General features: G+C 37.2%; 1 protein-coding gene across 1 annotated transcript in view; it reads left to right on the forward strand.

Annotated features, from left to right (window-relative positions):
* UMAD1 (UBAP1-MVB12-associated (UMA) domain containing 1) overlaps positions 1-16,154 on the forward strand; it is a 72,468-nt gene that overhangs the window by 41,831 nt on the left and 14,483 nt on the right. Inside the window, exon 2 of the mRNA XM_017729323.1 lies at positions 11,787-11,872. Coding sequence (XP_017584812.1) covers positions 11,787-11,872 — 86 coding nt within the window. The remainder of the gene's footprint in view (positions 1-11,786; positions 11,873-16,154) is intronic.

Below are 16,154 nucleotides of genomic sequence, written 5' to 3' on the forward strand. Positions count from 1 at the left end.
GATCTGAAGTGCCCATAAGCCTGGAGTTTCACTGAAACCTTGGCTGCAGAGTTCGAAATCTACCATGGCTCACCCCTTCAGCTCCCCAGGGCCTCTGCAGAAGTGGGTGGGTGGTTGCCGTGTCAGGAAAAAAGAAATGCTCTTTTTTTAAAAACTGCCCATCTGCCTTTGTGCTCTTGAAGCTGGCATGATCCTCCATGCGTGCTTTGGCTCTACTTTTTTTGCAAATTGAAATCTTTGATACTCAGCTGGAAAATTTCATTTCAATGTAGAGTTTAGGGAAGGCACTGATTTACAGTGTAGGTATAACTTAACATAAGCATTTGTAGCCCTCAGTTTCACACCATGAGCAGCTGATGATAAAACGTACAGCTGCTCTGCCTTCTTAATTTTCTCCACATATAAAAGGAATATAGTACAGAGTCCTGGCAGATTTTTTCTTTAAAATGAATTATTCAAGTACTGCACAATTATTATGGGTTTTTCTCTTTGCTTTGTCGGCAGTGTTAATGTCACTTTTTGGTGTACATGCAAACATTTGGGCATTTCACTGATTGATACAGCCAAAAACGTATCAGCTGGACTTCTACATCTTTAATCTTTGTAAATGGGTGTTTTAATGTGGTGGGGCTTTTTTAGACTTTGTAAAGCAAATTCCTCTTTTCAGGAATTTTTATTCATCTCTTTTTCTCCTCCCCAAAATAACTTCTGCCCTGCTCTTTGGATACTTTTAAAGAATTATTCTAGTTCTTTTTTGTGGTGATAATTCAATTTTTTTTCCTAATAGATCTGTACTATTATGTTTGTGTAATGCAAAAATGCAGTTGAATAGGTAGAAAGGTTTTAAAGTAATGAAGCCAGACATACTAAAAATCTGTGAATATTTAATACTAATCATGTTGTTGCCTTTAAAGCCAAGGAATCTAGCAGTAATATGTTGTTGTAATATGTAACATTTCCATTTTGTTTGCACACAAGTCAAGAGTAATCCAGAAGCTCTGTGGTGCAGTTTCTTCTACAAAGCTGGCTTTAGAATAAAGTCCCTAGAAATACTAAACCAGCTTAAAGCACAAAAATTAGCAGAAAATAACACTTTAATCCTAGTTAATCCACATTATTGACCTGTGTGCTCTAAATAAATAAATAAAATTAAGTAGTCCTTTAATCATCATTGTGGAGCTGGTTATTCATGAGAGAGGTCTGATCCAAAGATCAGCTACTGTGCAGGCTTCTGTCCTTTCTCAGGACAGGGTAAATGGATTTATGTTTTAGTTTGTGAGGAGACTTGGTTGGTTAGTTTCAGATCCCTTCATAAGTCTGAAATCAGAAGATGGTACTAATATAAAGGAATTAACAGTGTAAGTCAAAAGCAGTTTTTCAAGGAGTTATGGAAGCAGAGATATTTTGTCCTATTGAATAATTTGTTGAGATTTCTTTTGGCTGTAGGTTTTCCTTTTTTAAAATATTTAAAACCTCTCTGTACCAATTTTAGATATGTTTATAAAGTTGTGCTTATTACTACAAAAAAATCCAGAGAATTTATACTTTTTAGAGAAAAAAAACCCCATGCTGTTCAGGAATAGTCTGCAAGCATGTGTCAGAAATGCAAAAGCAGCAGTGGATGTACCATAAGGTTTTCTGCTCAGAATTGACATTATGTAGTCACAGTGACATAAGATTTCCAGGCTGCTGTCTAGAAAATAACTTCCAAAAAAAAAGTGGGGAGGGAATCTTTTTGGAACCACAGTAGCCTTCTAAGAGAATCTTAGGTATTGTGATTTAACTTTCTGCATCAGTTGTATTGTGCGTGTATGTCATGCAGACGTAAGTGTGTTTCAGGGTATCTATAAAACGTTGTGTGTGGTCCTTATGTTTTAGATTAATTCTGCTTAACTTTGTTTCAGGGGTTTCCATGTCTCTGAGAGGATAGTAGCATTTGGTTATGAAATGATTATTACTGTGGAGATTTCTCATAACTATGCTACATAAAAGTTACCTTAAATTAGTGTTCTGTCCTATTATCAATTCCTCTCCCACAAAGTATTAATTCAGCTTTCTGGTACTTTCAGAGCTTCTAGAAGACAAAAGGTTCATAACAGCTACCATGAATGTTGTAGGCAGCTTCTCACGTGAGGGCTGGTTATTGGGATAAGGCTGTATGTGATGATCAGTTCATTTCAGTGCATCATGGGACAAAGATATAAGTGGCCCTAATATGAGTCAACTGAATGATTGATTTACAAACTTTTAGGTGGGATTTTCCCCCTCTTCCTTTTTCTAAAAAATGTATTTCTTGTTTCAAGTAGCCAAAATGCTATCAAGAGAGAATAAAACACAGCATTCCCCGGAATAGTTTATCAAGGACCTCCTTGAGGATCTCCTAGTCCTTCTGCCCTTCTAGAACAGCCCTGAGCATTTCCCTGCTTTATTACAGTGGCCTCTCTTGCCTTCCCTTCATTCCCAATGACCAAACGCAGCAGTATTTGCCAATTGACCAAGCAGGCCAAGAATAACAGAGCAATGGGTTTTTCCTGCAGCTGGGGTATTACTCCTAGTCTCTTTTTACTACCCAGCTGCAGATGGTTATATTCTGTAAATATCTAAATATCTCCAAGCCTTCTATCTCTGTGCCAGATTCAACTACATTTGACAACGTTTTCCTATGTTATCAAGGACAGAAGATTGGTCATGTAAATCTCATTCCATAGGCAACCAGCTTAAATTTGCATTGTTTGTTTTCTAACATAATTTACAATTATGTAGCAAGCTTCGTATGTAAATATCAGGCTATCAGCACCTCAGTTTTTGACAGGCAAATAATTTTAATGCATGTTGGACCTACTGAAATGCACGTTACACAGTGTAACCAAGAGACTGAACAGGCAGACCACAGCAGGTTTTTAAGTGCTAGGAAAATCTTTGTCCTCATCAAAGTGGGCTCCAGTGTGTGCTGCTTGCTTTCTGCACAGGATTGCCTTTAGAACCACATCATTAATAAAACAGGAGGAGGGGAGTTTTAATGTCATAGTTAAGTGAGGATACCAAAATAATCTTAATTTCATAGTGAAAAGTGGAATGTTATAATATATCTATTTACTTTTGGAAAACAACTGAGCCTGTAATCTGAGACAGGTTTTATAGATGGGATTAAGTAGTGACAAGGAAATGATGCTGCTAAAACATGTTAAAGAGGAGGTTGCTTGCCAGCGCTACTCTGTGTGAGCTGTGCTATTGTCTTCCTCTGAGTTTGTTGTTATTACTGACGTTTCCCCAAAGCCTTTTGCTGTTCATCAGGAACTGAGAAGGTAAAGAATTTTATTGTTTTGAGATTAAACGTTTTATCATCCTCACAAGCAAAATAAGAAAACGCAGGAAGGATTTTGAAGATCGTGACTGTTCTATTATCTCAAAGGTAAACAGGAGAAAGTTAGGCAACAGAAACAGAACAAATAAAGGGAAACAATGTTGTCTTTATTTCGGTCCCTTGGAAAAATGGTCTAGTGGAAGATTGTAATCCTGGAAGAAAATTTTGCTTGCAAACTGATGCTTCTTTTGCACTTGTTGCACACCAGCCTATTGATACAGCAGAGTTGGATTATGTGAAGTGTAGACCTCTTCCACTACCAGCAAGCAGATTTGAGAGTGAAGTGGAAAGAGATTATATGAATTAACATTAAACTGTTATAAGTATCTAAAAATTTAAGTTATTTTTTGATTTATTCCTAGTCTTAGAATAATGTACTTGTTCTGTGGGATGATTAAGCTGGTCTAGATTACCATGACAATCAGGTATCACTGAATGATTATGTCTAAAATAAAAAGAGAGGTAATCAGTTTATAAAACTTTTCTTTTCAAAAAAGTAAATTAAATGGTTTGCTTCCCCAGAAAGGTGTGATTCACTTGGCCTTGGAAGATTACATTTGTTTTGATATGAAGAGGAGGGGCTTAATCGACAGATGAAGTGAATGACAGGAAGATTTAGAGATTCTCTAGGAATGTCAAGAACTGTGACTTAATGCATGAAGAGACTGGCCTATGGCATCTCATCTATGCCTTCCATGCAGATTTGCTGATACTTATTTTTAGGGCCAATGTTCATGATAAATACCAGCATACAATAGATACATGGGGGGCTTATCCACACAGTATCAGTTGAACATGGAACAGTACTGAATAGTTTTGAGGTTTCCCTGAGGCACTGGCACACACACAGAGATAAGCACAAATCTTGGGTCAGATGACTTAGAGGATGTACATTTCTCTTATTTAGCTTTTTCTTTCAACTTTTTCGTCATAAAATGACTGAACATTTCATAAGCCCTTACTTGGATCTATATTGTTGATTGCTTCAGTCCTAAGGTTGTATTGAGTAGCTGGTAAGTCACATCACTTGTTCACTCTGATAGCACAACTAGATAAGAAAGGTGCGGCATAATCTAAGGTAATGAACTCTAGAACAGAATTTCCAAATAGCAAAATGGAAAAATGAGATCTCTGGAAAGATGCTGTGGTGAGGGGGTTCCATGTTTTGGTGGACTACTGAGAAAGGCTGGCATGCACATATAAGGGATGAAAAGTACTTGCACAGATACATCACACCAGAAAATCAGAATGAGATTAATTCCTGGCATTTCGTTATGCTTGACATGAAAGTCTCATAACTTAAAACTGAAGTAAAATAACATGTGGCTCATGGACAAATTTCTACAGCTTGTTTTGAATGTGACTGTGAACCTGAAGGTAACATACAGTAGAGGGATAGATAAAACTGAGAGATGCTGAGGAATCTCTGTCTTTGGAGCCTCAAAATTCAGCCAGACAACCTGAGGTACGTAGTTCCTTTCACTTTGAAGCTAGCCCTGCGCTTAACTGGAGGCTGAACTAGTGTGATCTCCAGGATTCCTTCCAACCAAAATTTTGTTACACAGCTTTGGCTTTGGATTCACCAGCTTTCTGAAAGAGTTGGGCACCTCTTAGAAGAGTATTTTCAGTGGGGGTCAGAGGAGCTGGAATGATTTAGCCTCGGTGAAGTGGCTGGAGATGGAGTTAAATCTAAACTCTAAGGGTCCTTTGTTATAGGATTCAGGAAAGCTTTGAAAGAAGTCAAACTTCTAAGAAGTTGGAAATACAGAAAAGCACAGAAATAAAACACTTTTTGCAAACTTAAAAGTATGTAGATCTGGGATATGGAAACTCTACAGGAACCTCTCATATTGTTTTTCTATTGCTATCTTCTGAACAGTTTTTGTTTGGGGAAACAAAATTTTTCTTAGGGAAGTTTTAAATCTATGGTTTCACTGTGATCTTGATAGTGGGATGCAGGTTGAAAAGACCCTGACAGAATTGTTTAGGAACATGGAGACTCTACATTAAGATTGCCTGCAGAAGGACAGGATACCAAAATCAGACTGGGTGGCAGTGTGGAGTGCCACTCCCACAATCTTCAGTGGCATGTGCTGTAGCTGGATTTGCTATTCTTCTTAATTGGGAAAGGGCTGAACTTTGTTGCTTCATGTCTGCAAATGCAAAACCATTCAGGGTAATGTTTACCTTGGTACATATTCCCCCCTGCCTTTTACAAGTTTGAAGAAATCAGTTTCAGGATTCTCACTGCAGGGTTTATATAGACTTTTCTTGTGGTTCATCGGGAGAATTAGAGAAGATACTGGTTAAGTTCTACTCCAAATCAAAGATTTATTTGTAGAACCTCTTAATGCACTGTTGAAACTCAGTGTAAGGCTGCCAAACACTTACCAGACCTCTGCCTTAGCATGGGCTTACACAGACTTCCTTCTCAGTCACCCTTATGCAGCATAAACTCTTAAACTCTTGTTTTGCTGGAAGTTGCAGCTGTGGAGAATCTTTCTGCTGATATATTGGGTTTTTTTTAGGGGATATTATTAGCTTGTTGAAATGAAACTGCTGTTGATATGAAAAGCTTTAATATGAAACCAGGATGAGGTGACCTGAAACTAGGATGACTTCATTGTTTTGCCAGCTATATATATTAAGGCTATTATGTCTTGGCCATGTACACATGGAAGATAATGAAGATTAATATGTAGTTTTATAGCACTAATACTAGACTGAGTGATAGCCCTCTTTTAAAAAAAATGGAGGAACCAACAATTGATCAATGAGCCATTGAAGAGGACAGCAAACTGGCCAGTGCCTTATTTGATTCTGGTGGATCATTGGGTGATGTGTTGATCACCAATGGAAACTGTTAAATTACTTACAGCTTGTTGTGTACAATCCATTTGGGGCGGGTGGAATAGACGATCTTTAAAGCTCCTTTCCAACCCAAACCGTTCGGTGCTTCTAAGGGTCTTCCCTCTGTCTTCCCTGTCTTCTGGTAGTTGTCTAGATCCCATAAAATCAGCACGATTCTATGTTTGGGGTACTGCCATCCAGGTTCCTTGGCACCACTGCAGTGCAGTCCCCAGCTCACTCACTGGGTGGAAACTGGCTGGTAAGTGGAAGCTGTGAGACCCTGGAGGTGAGTGCTGGAGAACCAAGCAGGGCTGGAAGAGACTGAGCAGAAACACGTTTCATCCCTGCTGAAAGACCTGGAGGCTGAGAGGAGAGCAGGACTTGAAAAAGTGGTGCTATCAAACCCCTTTGCATGGAAATGGGATCACAGAGAGTGCTGAGACTCAGATGTTGAGAGGGAATTACAGTACTTCTTAAATACCTACTGAGACTGAAAGCACTGTCAGCATTGATGGACTGAAGCCTGAAGTTCTGCTTGTTTATCCTGGAGCAGGGTAATTTAAAATTGCTGTGTCCGGCCTTTCTTCCTTATCTCATGGAGAGAGGGGAAGATTTATGAGTAAGAAAGAGGGAAAAGAAACTGTAGTAAAACTTTGATGCTTCCACAGAGTCAATCTCTCCTGTTTTCAGATCTTACTAATTCTCTCCTAAAACTTTTTGTCTTTTTGCTGCCAAGTAGAAGCCAGAATATTCTTTGTTCTTACCATCTCTATGCAGGATATAGAAGATAATGACAGGCAACAAAGAGTTAAGCAACTAACTAAAGTATAATGGAAAATAGCTGTCTTCCTTTTGAAGCTGAAGGTGACATTTGAAAATCCATGTATTTGGTAGCTAGTTATTGCTTGCTGTGTTGTACGTGCTTCAGTGTCTCACAGGAGTTTTGCACAGGCCAGGACAAATGGCAGTCTACATTATAAAAGATTCTAAAATACATTTACAATTGGTTTTAATTTATTAAACTGAGGGTGGGCTATGCTTTTAAATGCTGTCTGTTGATCAAGAGACTACACAGCTTGAGGTTAACAAAATGCTGGAAAAGGAAAGAGTATAAATAGAAACACCACTTCCTTGTTGAGTAGAAGCCAAACTTGTGGTTGAACCTTTCTATATGAGAGTTCGCTGAGGTCCAGATAGGCAGCTGAATGCAGATTTCTGAAGACACCAAAAACTCTTGAGTTCTGAGGGAGGATATACATAGTACATACTAAGGACTGGACTAGGTATTTCTTTCCTGTGGAACACCTGGCTGCAGTTCTTGGAAAAATATACCAGTGGAACTTGGAGAATGTTGGTGTAAATCCAGCACCAGCTTAGTGAAAGCAGAAACGTATGTCTGACCTTTCAGTGCAACAGTGATTATTTGGGCCTGGAAGAGGCTTAATATAACTTAAAAACAGCCTCCCAAGACTGAGGATTTGAAATACAAACTTACCTGGACAGTAGGATAAATATGCCTACTACTTTCTTTTCAAACTTTAAATATTTTCCTATTGGTAAGGAAGGGAATATTTTACAGCAGTGAGCATGATTATTTTTTTCCTGATAAATTTTTCCAGTAATGTTCTGCATATTACAGATAATGCTACTGATACTTAGACCATATTACACTGCATGAGGTGCCCTTCATTTCTAATTCTTAGAGACTTTAAACAGTCTATGTCATTTTTTGATATATGACTTAGATTTATTTTCTAGAGTTTTAGGACTAAAATTTGCACAATGCTTAAATGAAGGAGTGTATGAGCCAGAATCGAATTGTTTTGTAAGACAAATAATTTTGTCTTTTATCTCCTGATTAAAATATAGCTTTAAAGTTGATCTAGTTCAAACAAATTAATTCAAGAAATCTTACGGCCTATATTTTTACAGGAAGCTAGGCTAGGTGATTACCGTGGTCCCTGCCCTTATCTATGAACATATTTGCAGTTCTGATGAAAGACTTTTATGGGGGCCCTTTCTACTAAGGTCATGTATTTGTGATCTTTTCTCAGAGCCTGATCTCAGTTGCTTAGCAAACTGAATTGGCAAAAATATAATTGTATACCTATTTACATCAAGATTGTTTAAGAGGACTTGTTTGGGTTTGTTTGTGGGGGCTTTTCTCCTAGTGTTTGGAGAGGAGTGGTGATTTGGTTGTTTGGGTTTTTTCCCCAGTCAAAAGCTATCAACCAGAATGTTTGAAGTGCTCAAAAAAACCCACATAGTTCCTGCACCCAAAGGTCTGTGCTCTCATGGATGTCTGTCTGTTGGGTGTTTGGCATCATCCCCCTTCCTCACATACTGGTAGGTGGGTAGGAAGAGATTGCAGGGTTGCAGAGGAGAAGAGGAAAACCCACATTCAGAAGGAAGAATTTTGAAGGCTGAGCCTGAAGAGGGAAGACAAACTATGACCTCCAGTTAAGGAAAGAGATTAGACTGTAGGTCAATGGGAAACCAAGGCATGCTGAACAAAAAGAAAAATTGTGGGTGGCTAAACAATATGAAACAGCTATGGCAAGCTAGATAGGGTTGGGAATTGATAGAGCTGAGGAGGTATGTCACAGTTAATTAATTATTTGGGCTAGTAGAAATAAGGATGACTAATCTGTTTGAATATTTGAGATAGAAACCAGTGAAAGAAGTACACTGAAAATACCAATTTATCTGGAAAAATATTCCATCCTACTGAATGTCGTAGACAGCTTGGTGTCTTTGGCAGCTGCCTACACTGTTATAATTCCATTAACTCAAATAATAAAAGTCTATACGAAGAGTCATGGCTTATCCTTGCAGGACCATATGCCTGATAATTTGGCAAGGTATTGGGGGTTTCCCTATTTTTTTTTTTTTTTAAACAAAGAAAAACTTTGCATTAAAGTGCAGTTTTACAGAGGCAATTGAATTGTGAAACACTATAGGTATTCCTACCTTTGGCTTCCTTAAGAGCTTGTGAACTTTGGGAGCTGGATGACAAAGTTCTAAGTAAAAAATTTCATTTCTCTCTAAATGAGTTATTCTTCCTTTCTTGTGATCATTTTTGACCTTTTGGTCCTGATTACAAACCAAGACTCTTTTCATCTTAAGGAAAACTAATCACAGGGAAAAGGTATATTCTGGGTAGCATTAACACACATGAATTTTGTGGTTTTTTAGTGGTTTTTTCATATTAAAACTTCTGAGTGCTTTCTCAGGAATGGTTTGTAAAGACAAGGAGTAAAACCTTGGTTCCTGTTTGTTGAATCTCTGGTGTAACTCTTTCAGTATGTTTATGCAAACACCCAACTTCACCCAGTATGTCCCTTTGGTACCGACTGCCCACAGAGCGCTGCCCTTATACTCTCGGTCAGTCGTTGTCCAACTCGCTGCAGTGCACTCGCACCTTCACAAGTCTTCATCAGACAGCTAAGTTCCCTGATCCTGGGGAAGGGTATCCTGTGGAGTCTTTCCTCTTATATGTTCATGGAATGTAGGACTAGAATGGAACACAAAAATTCATCTTCCTTGTCTTGGCATGATTGAAACCATTCACAACAGATGTTTCTTCAACCTATCTCTGAAGTCCTTTGGATTTTAACCACTGTTTAGAGAAACCGTTTCCTTAGGTTGTTCAAAGTGTTTTAAGTAGTTTTACTCCTGGAGAAACTGATCTAGCCTAAATTTATTACAATTTAAACTGGTTTGCAGTCTCAGCCACATCAAGTGTACTAAAAGTATGCCTTACTGCCCTCTTTGTGTATCTGTTAACCATTTTTACACCTCCCTGAGGCAGGGTACATTTACAAGACTTGTAATAATTTTTGTTTGCACGCCTCTACTTCATTACAAATGTAAACTAGTTGTTTAATATTAGTGATTTTCATGACTGTTACTTACCTCATTATCTTATAGGTGTTACACATTGTGTTTTTCAAGGTACTGGGAGTGGAATGGAAGATTAGCTGAATCCCCATCTCCTTTGTTCTCCCACACCCTCTTTTTTTTTAAGAGCTCTTGTGAATACAAGTCCTTTGGAGTATTTTATGTAGAGAATTACTAGCTTACTAAGCAGCATTTTTCAACTCCAGAAAAGGTCTTGGAAAGTGAATGAAATTAATGAAATTAATAAGCATTAAAGACCTGTGACAAAGATGATGATGATGATGATGATGATGATGATTCTCTGCATACACAGCTAGGAATAATACTTGGGTATTAAAAGCAGACACAATGACTAGATACTAGTGCTTGTTTTCATAGAAAACTTTACCAAATATTGCATTGTACTTGAGGACCTGACCGGTTAGACCAGGGGGTCCATGATAGTATGGAACAAACAAACATGCATAGACCTGGGTCATTGGCTTTCCAGCCTAATTGGGCATAGGCAGAAGCTGGCTGCTGTTTCCAAAGGCTTCTGCCTGGTGCACAGCCTCTAAGTAAACCTGTGGAGAAAATGGAACAGGAGAGCCAGAACCACTGGTTTAACAAAGAATTTAGCAGTTACAGTAACTAGAACCTTTTCATTTTGAATTGTTGCTATAGGACTCTTTAAGGATATAGAGTTTGAAAGTGCTCCATTACAGAAAGCAGTATGCATTCAAATAAAAATAAAACCAGAATTATGTATCTAAATCTTTAGTCTTTCTCAGTTTTGTGCTTTTGCTAACTATTTACTGACTAGTACTAACAGCAGAAGGAGATAATCTGCAAAACATTTACAACTTCTGGTACACTCTCCCATTGACAAAGAAAATTGGAGAAGATAGGATAGGTGGATGTTTGTTTTGCAACATCTGAGAAACAAATTCTGGTTTTGTTCTTTTTTTACTACGTCTACCTTTTAAATAAAATTGATAATGTACCTTTTGTCTTAAAAATAAAGGTGAAAATAATCTTGTCTCTAGTTTATTGCTGTGATGAGTGCCAGCTGCAGCTTTTGGGATAAACTGAATTGTGTCTTCTCGGTAAAATCCTGGGCAGAGGTAGCCACATGTATGCAATGGGAGGAGATCTGTGCCCAGCCTGCCCAGCAGTCTTTGTCCCCATACAGTCAAAACCAGGCCATTTCTCAGAATGTTTTGTCTCTCTTTCTGCACTCATGCACAGATATCAACTGTGTGGAAATGAGGCTATGAATGAGGATAGAGTAACAGTGCTTTTAGCCTGACATTGGATTGGAATGTGATGGATATGCACCTGGTTATCTCTTTTGCACTACATAGTCACTTTGCTATGTACCCTTTGCTAATTATTAGAACTTAATGGTCCTAAAGTGTGCAAAAATAGGGGCCCTGCTTTTTTCTTTTCTCCCTTTTTTCCCCATGAATTTTTTCCTTTAAATAATTGACATAGATTTGTTCCTGGGTTTTGCAGATCACTTCTCAATGTTTTTCTCTTTACTCGTGTTCAAAATTGTAAATATAAATGTGGCAACCGAGTCCCCCTTTCTCAGGGTATAATTTGATTTTAGGAAGACTGAAGAGATTTTCTTACTCTATGTAAAATATGAAGGATCTCAGTGATTTAAAAGGGTTTTTTTTTACTTTGGTAGGTGACACAGTTGATGATCAAAGTCGAGACTCAAAGGATAAAACTTCATTTCCAGAGACCAGACCAATGTACAATCAACCTCCACAGGTAGGAGACTATTTCCTTATGCACACATGATGACACTTCCATAGCAGTTCATTTAAGAAACATGAATGTCCTGCAGAAGATGGTTTCACCACATTCACATCTTCCATTGGCTGAGTGGCTCTCAGCCTTCCTTGTCATCTATCATAAAAGCAGCACCACTACTAATTAGATGGCAATAATAACAAGCCCACTGCTGTGGATTTGAAAAGGAAATAGCAGAAGGCTGGGCTGTATGGTATTGTTGAATATCTTATTTTTATACTTGAATTGTGCAAGCATGAAACTGTAGCTAGAATATTAATGAATTGCGTAGAAGCATTAGTGTGGTGAGTAGTGATGGAAAATGTCACACATTTACATAAGTCAGCTATTTCCTCAACTACCATTATGAGTAACATGTTGTAAACATGTGAGTTCTGTCTTTATTGTGTGTTTCCTTTCTGTACTGTGTGGCTGTAAATCTGGGCTTCTTTTTCTTTTGTTTAGTTGATACATGTTTACAGGCGAGGGCTTTTCAGAATATTTCTGCATATGCTGTACACATATTTTGTTTTCCATGTACTCTGAAAATGTTTTTGTACCAAGTATGAGCCTGTTTTCCATCGCCATATAATTTTAGATATTTGCAAGGTGACTGAGAGATGTTTGGCTTGGACTTTTTGTGCTTTTGTGGTGCTTCTTTTTTTTGGTTAACCTATCTTTTCTCTTTTTTCCATATTTCACCTTGGTACTGGTGAGATATGTGTCTATCTGTCTCTTTTCAATGCTGTTTCAATATTTATTATTGATAAGTCCCTTGGTATAGTAGAGGTGTGTGTGACAATTTTTCCATATCTAAGAGTGGTCAGTATGTATGTGTGGCCTGTAGTCTTCTTCTTTAATTTAAAATTTAAAACTGTGTCCTATACAGAAATCTTTAATTTGTCGTAAGTAATGAGTGGTTTGCCTTCTGATAGTGTGGAAGTGTGAACTAAGCGATTAGTTCCAACTAATTGCAAAGTTTTAGTCTGACTTTAGATCCATGCATGTCTGAGCTGAGGTCCTTTGCATCTGAAGTCCTGCAGATCTGGGCAGTATAATTAACTGATGTTGTAGTTACCTACTGGACAAACGTAGTTTCCCTTAACGCGATGTTCTTGCTGGGGATGGTGAACTGCCAGTTATTGTTCAGTTCTTTGGAATTTCAGGAAAAGAGGAACTTGTATAGATTTTAAGTTTTGTGAGTTAGAGAGAAGAAGCAAAGTTTTCAAAATAAAATTGCAGATATTACAGGGAAAATGAAACAAAGATTTATTTTCAACTTTCTATTACGATACTTATATGTCATAAAAATACTCCTATGAACTGGCTTGTGACAGCGTAAGTTAAATTAAGATCCAGCACTTGGTATTATTTAGGCAATTCATTCCAGTCTAGATTTCAGTATTTGGACTTCACATTTACTCAAAGGAATTCTCAAGTTCTCAAATTAAGTAGAATAATTGTGAATCATGGAAATTAAATGGATAATTCTGGCCATTAGGAAAGCAATATTCCTCCTTGCAGTGGTGAGTATATTTTTGTAAATTTATGGGAGAACTTTACCAATTTATGGAAACTGGAAAAGCATTGTATTACATATTCAATATGTCATAGAGACATAGAACATCAATTGTAATAATAACCCTGTTAGTATTAAACCACAAATTATTGATAAACATAGAAGAGTATGTTAAAATATAGTTGTTAGACTGCAAAGTGGCATCAGATATTTGTCATGCAGAACTTAACAAAAGAGCGTTTAGTTCATCAACTGCATCTTTCGATTGCTGGAAACCTGCTTTTATTTTTAAATATAAACTTTTTCACTACTTATTAGATATAAACTTTGTGGAATATGAAAAGTGCTTTTGGAAATGTGATTTAAAGAAGAATGAAGTAACACTTTGTTCATGGATTTTCAAAGGGGAAATGAAGTTGAGTTTGATTTTTTGAAGAAATTATCTTCTGGGGTATTTTTTGATAATGGCCACCATCTTTGGAATTTCCCATTTTCTTAGGTACTATTGGATTTGTTTGCTGTACAATCACTGAATTGTCAAGTGTGTATTTTTGTATAATCTTGTATAAATTATTTAAACTAATGCAGAAATAAAAGTTTACATCAAGATCATCTTGCCACATCTAGGAACATATAACAGAACCTCTTGTAACCTTGCCGTACCTCAGTCGGCATTGTTTTCAGGTGTTTGGATATTGCATGCGTGTTAGGGGAATTGAAGGTATTTAAAAACTTCTTGGAGGAAGGGTGTTCTCAAAGGCCAGCTTTAGCCCAAACATTTTGTCTTCTGCTTCAGACAGAAGCTCCTGCTTTGAACAATCCCATATGGAGTGTGTTCTCCATCTCCATGAGTATGGACGGCGGGTTGGGAGGGTCATCTCCTGATGCTGGTCAGTCCTAGGGGGACATGTTGTCCAGCAGGGTAGTGAGTACTCTGGGCCTAATCAAGAACGTCTGATCCCTCTGAAGTTGCTTCAGGCTCATGAACTAAAAGTCACAGAGACATTTAAGTGCTTTTCTGGATTGGGTCCAAAACGGTTAGTGCTCTGCAGGGCCGAGAACTTAAATTAGTCTTATTAGTGACTAAATTAGTAGATTAGTGATCATGAAATACAAAGCTTCTAATTTTAACTGCAACACAATCATAATAGAAAGATACACTATGGTTTGGGGTTTATTTATCCTTGTGATTTTTCCATTATTACCGTACAATTTCCAGATAATTCAATCTTCTGCTTTCATTGGGAATTTGAGGTAATAGAAAACAGTGGAATGGAAAGGTTAGTTTTGATATATGAAGAGTGCTAGAAAGCCCGATAATGTGGTGGGGTTATTTTTGATAATGAGCTATTCTATTGGTAAAGCAAATTAGTGCAACCATGTATTTTTGCCCTGCTGTGAGAGCGATTATGTAGCATATCTATTAGGAAACATAAAAAATATTTTTGACAGATGGTATGGCTTTGAATTAGGATTTATGAAGATTATTGTATGTCTGGTGTCCAGGACACCTGGGATTATTACATTGATGTAAGAAACAACAACAACAAAAATTACATTTCTGGTAATCGCTGCAGTGTTTTGTATCTCCCTACTGTTACCTTAAGAAGTGGCTCATGTGTATTTGATCTTGCACTTCTGGATAATCTGACATGCGCTCTTTAGCCAACAGATGTCAGCAGATTTAATGGGGGAAAACTGGACCAGTAAGTGTATTAAAATAAACTACCAAAAATGAGAACCATCTTTAGATTGTAAATTAGGATTTTTGTCTTGCTGTGTCTTCTTTTTTTTTTCCTTTTGTTTTTCCTTATAGTCCTACTTCTCCCTCAAATACTTAATAGCTATTGCCTTCTATATAAGGAGCTTGTTACACGTTTTCTAGGGCAAGAGAGAATCCCCCAAGGGATTGCTTAATCCATAATTATCTAATTTATATGTTGTTGTTATAGCCACTCTTAATTATATACCTTGCTGTGATTCTTATCATCTTAGGACTTAGTTTCCTTTATGAATTGTAATAGTTCTGTTATGATTTTTGTGCCCTTTCTTTTCATAATTTTCTGTTAGAAGCTTAGAACACAGCAGATAGAAAGTCCATGGTTCCTGAAGTAAATTTAAAATTTTCTATGATTTTATGCGCATAGAAACAGGTGTGCACCATTTTGGGCAAGTATCTAAATAAATTAGGAAAAATATTTTTATGTCTGAATTGGCATTGACTCATAAAAGTCATCCTTTATACAGCTGCTGTATAAGGATTCTGAATGGATATAAATAACAGTTTCCTAGATATCTCGTTAGGGGACATATGAGTTAATTGAAAAGGCAGAAATACTATGAGATATAAAATATCAAGGAAGAGATAATGAGAGGTGAGAATCCATAGAGTAGGGGAAAAATAACTTAATTTTTTTTTACCCTTCTAGTGAAATTAACAAGTATTGCTGAAGTTGGTAGACTTTTAAGATACCCTTTAGAGCAGATCAGCTGATACAATTCCAGGGCATGAATAATATTACTGTTATCTTGTTTTCCTTTTTTTTTTTTAATTAAAATTAATTGCTTCTGTCAGACCTATTATTGACTGTTTTTTCCTCAAGTTTGTCTGGATTATTTTTACAAGTTACTGGAAAAGGAGTTGCTACTGATCATGTCTCTGTTCACTTATTAACCCTTGGTTTATGGTTCAGGGGTCCCATATTTAAAATTGCAGGAAGGGTGTTCTGGGGTAGATTTGTT

The sequence above is a fragment of the Corvus brachyrhynchos genome, unplaced genomic scaffold (assembly GCF_000691975.1).
Source record: "Corvus brachyrhynchos isolate BGI_N302 unplaced genomic scaffold, ASM69197v1 scaffold142, whole genome shotgun sequence".
NCBI classification, from domain to species: domain Eukaryota; kingdom Metazoa; phylum Chordata; class Aves; order Passeriformes; family Corvidae; genus Corvus; species Corvus brachyrhynchos.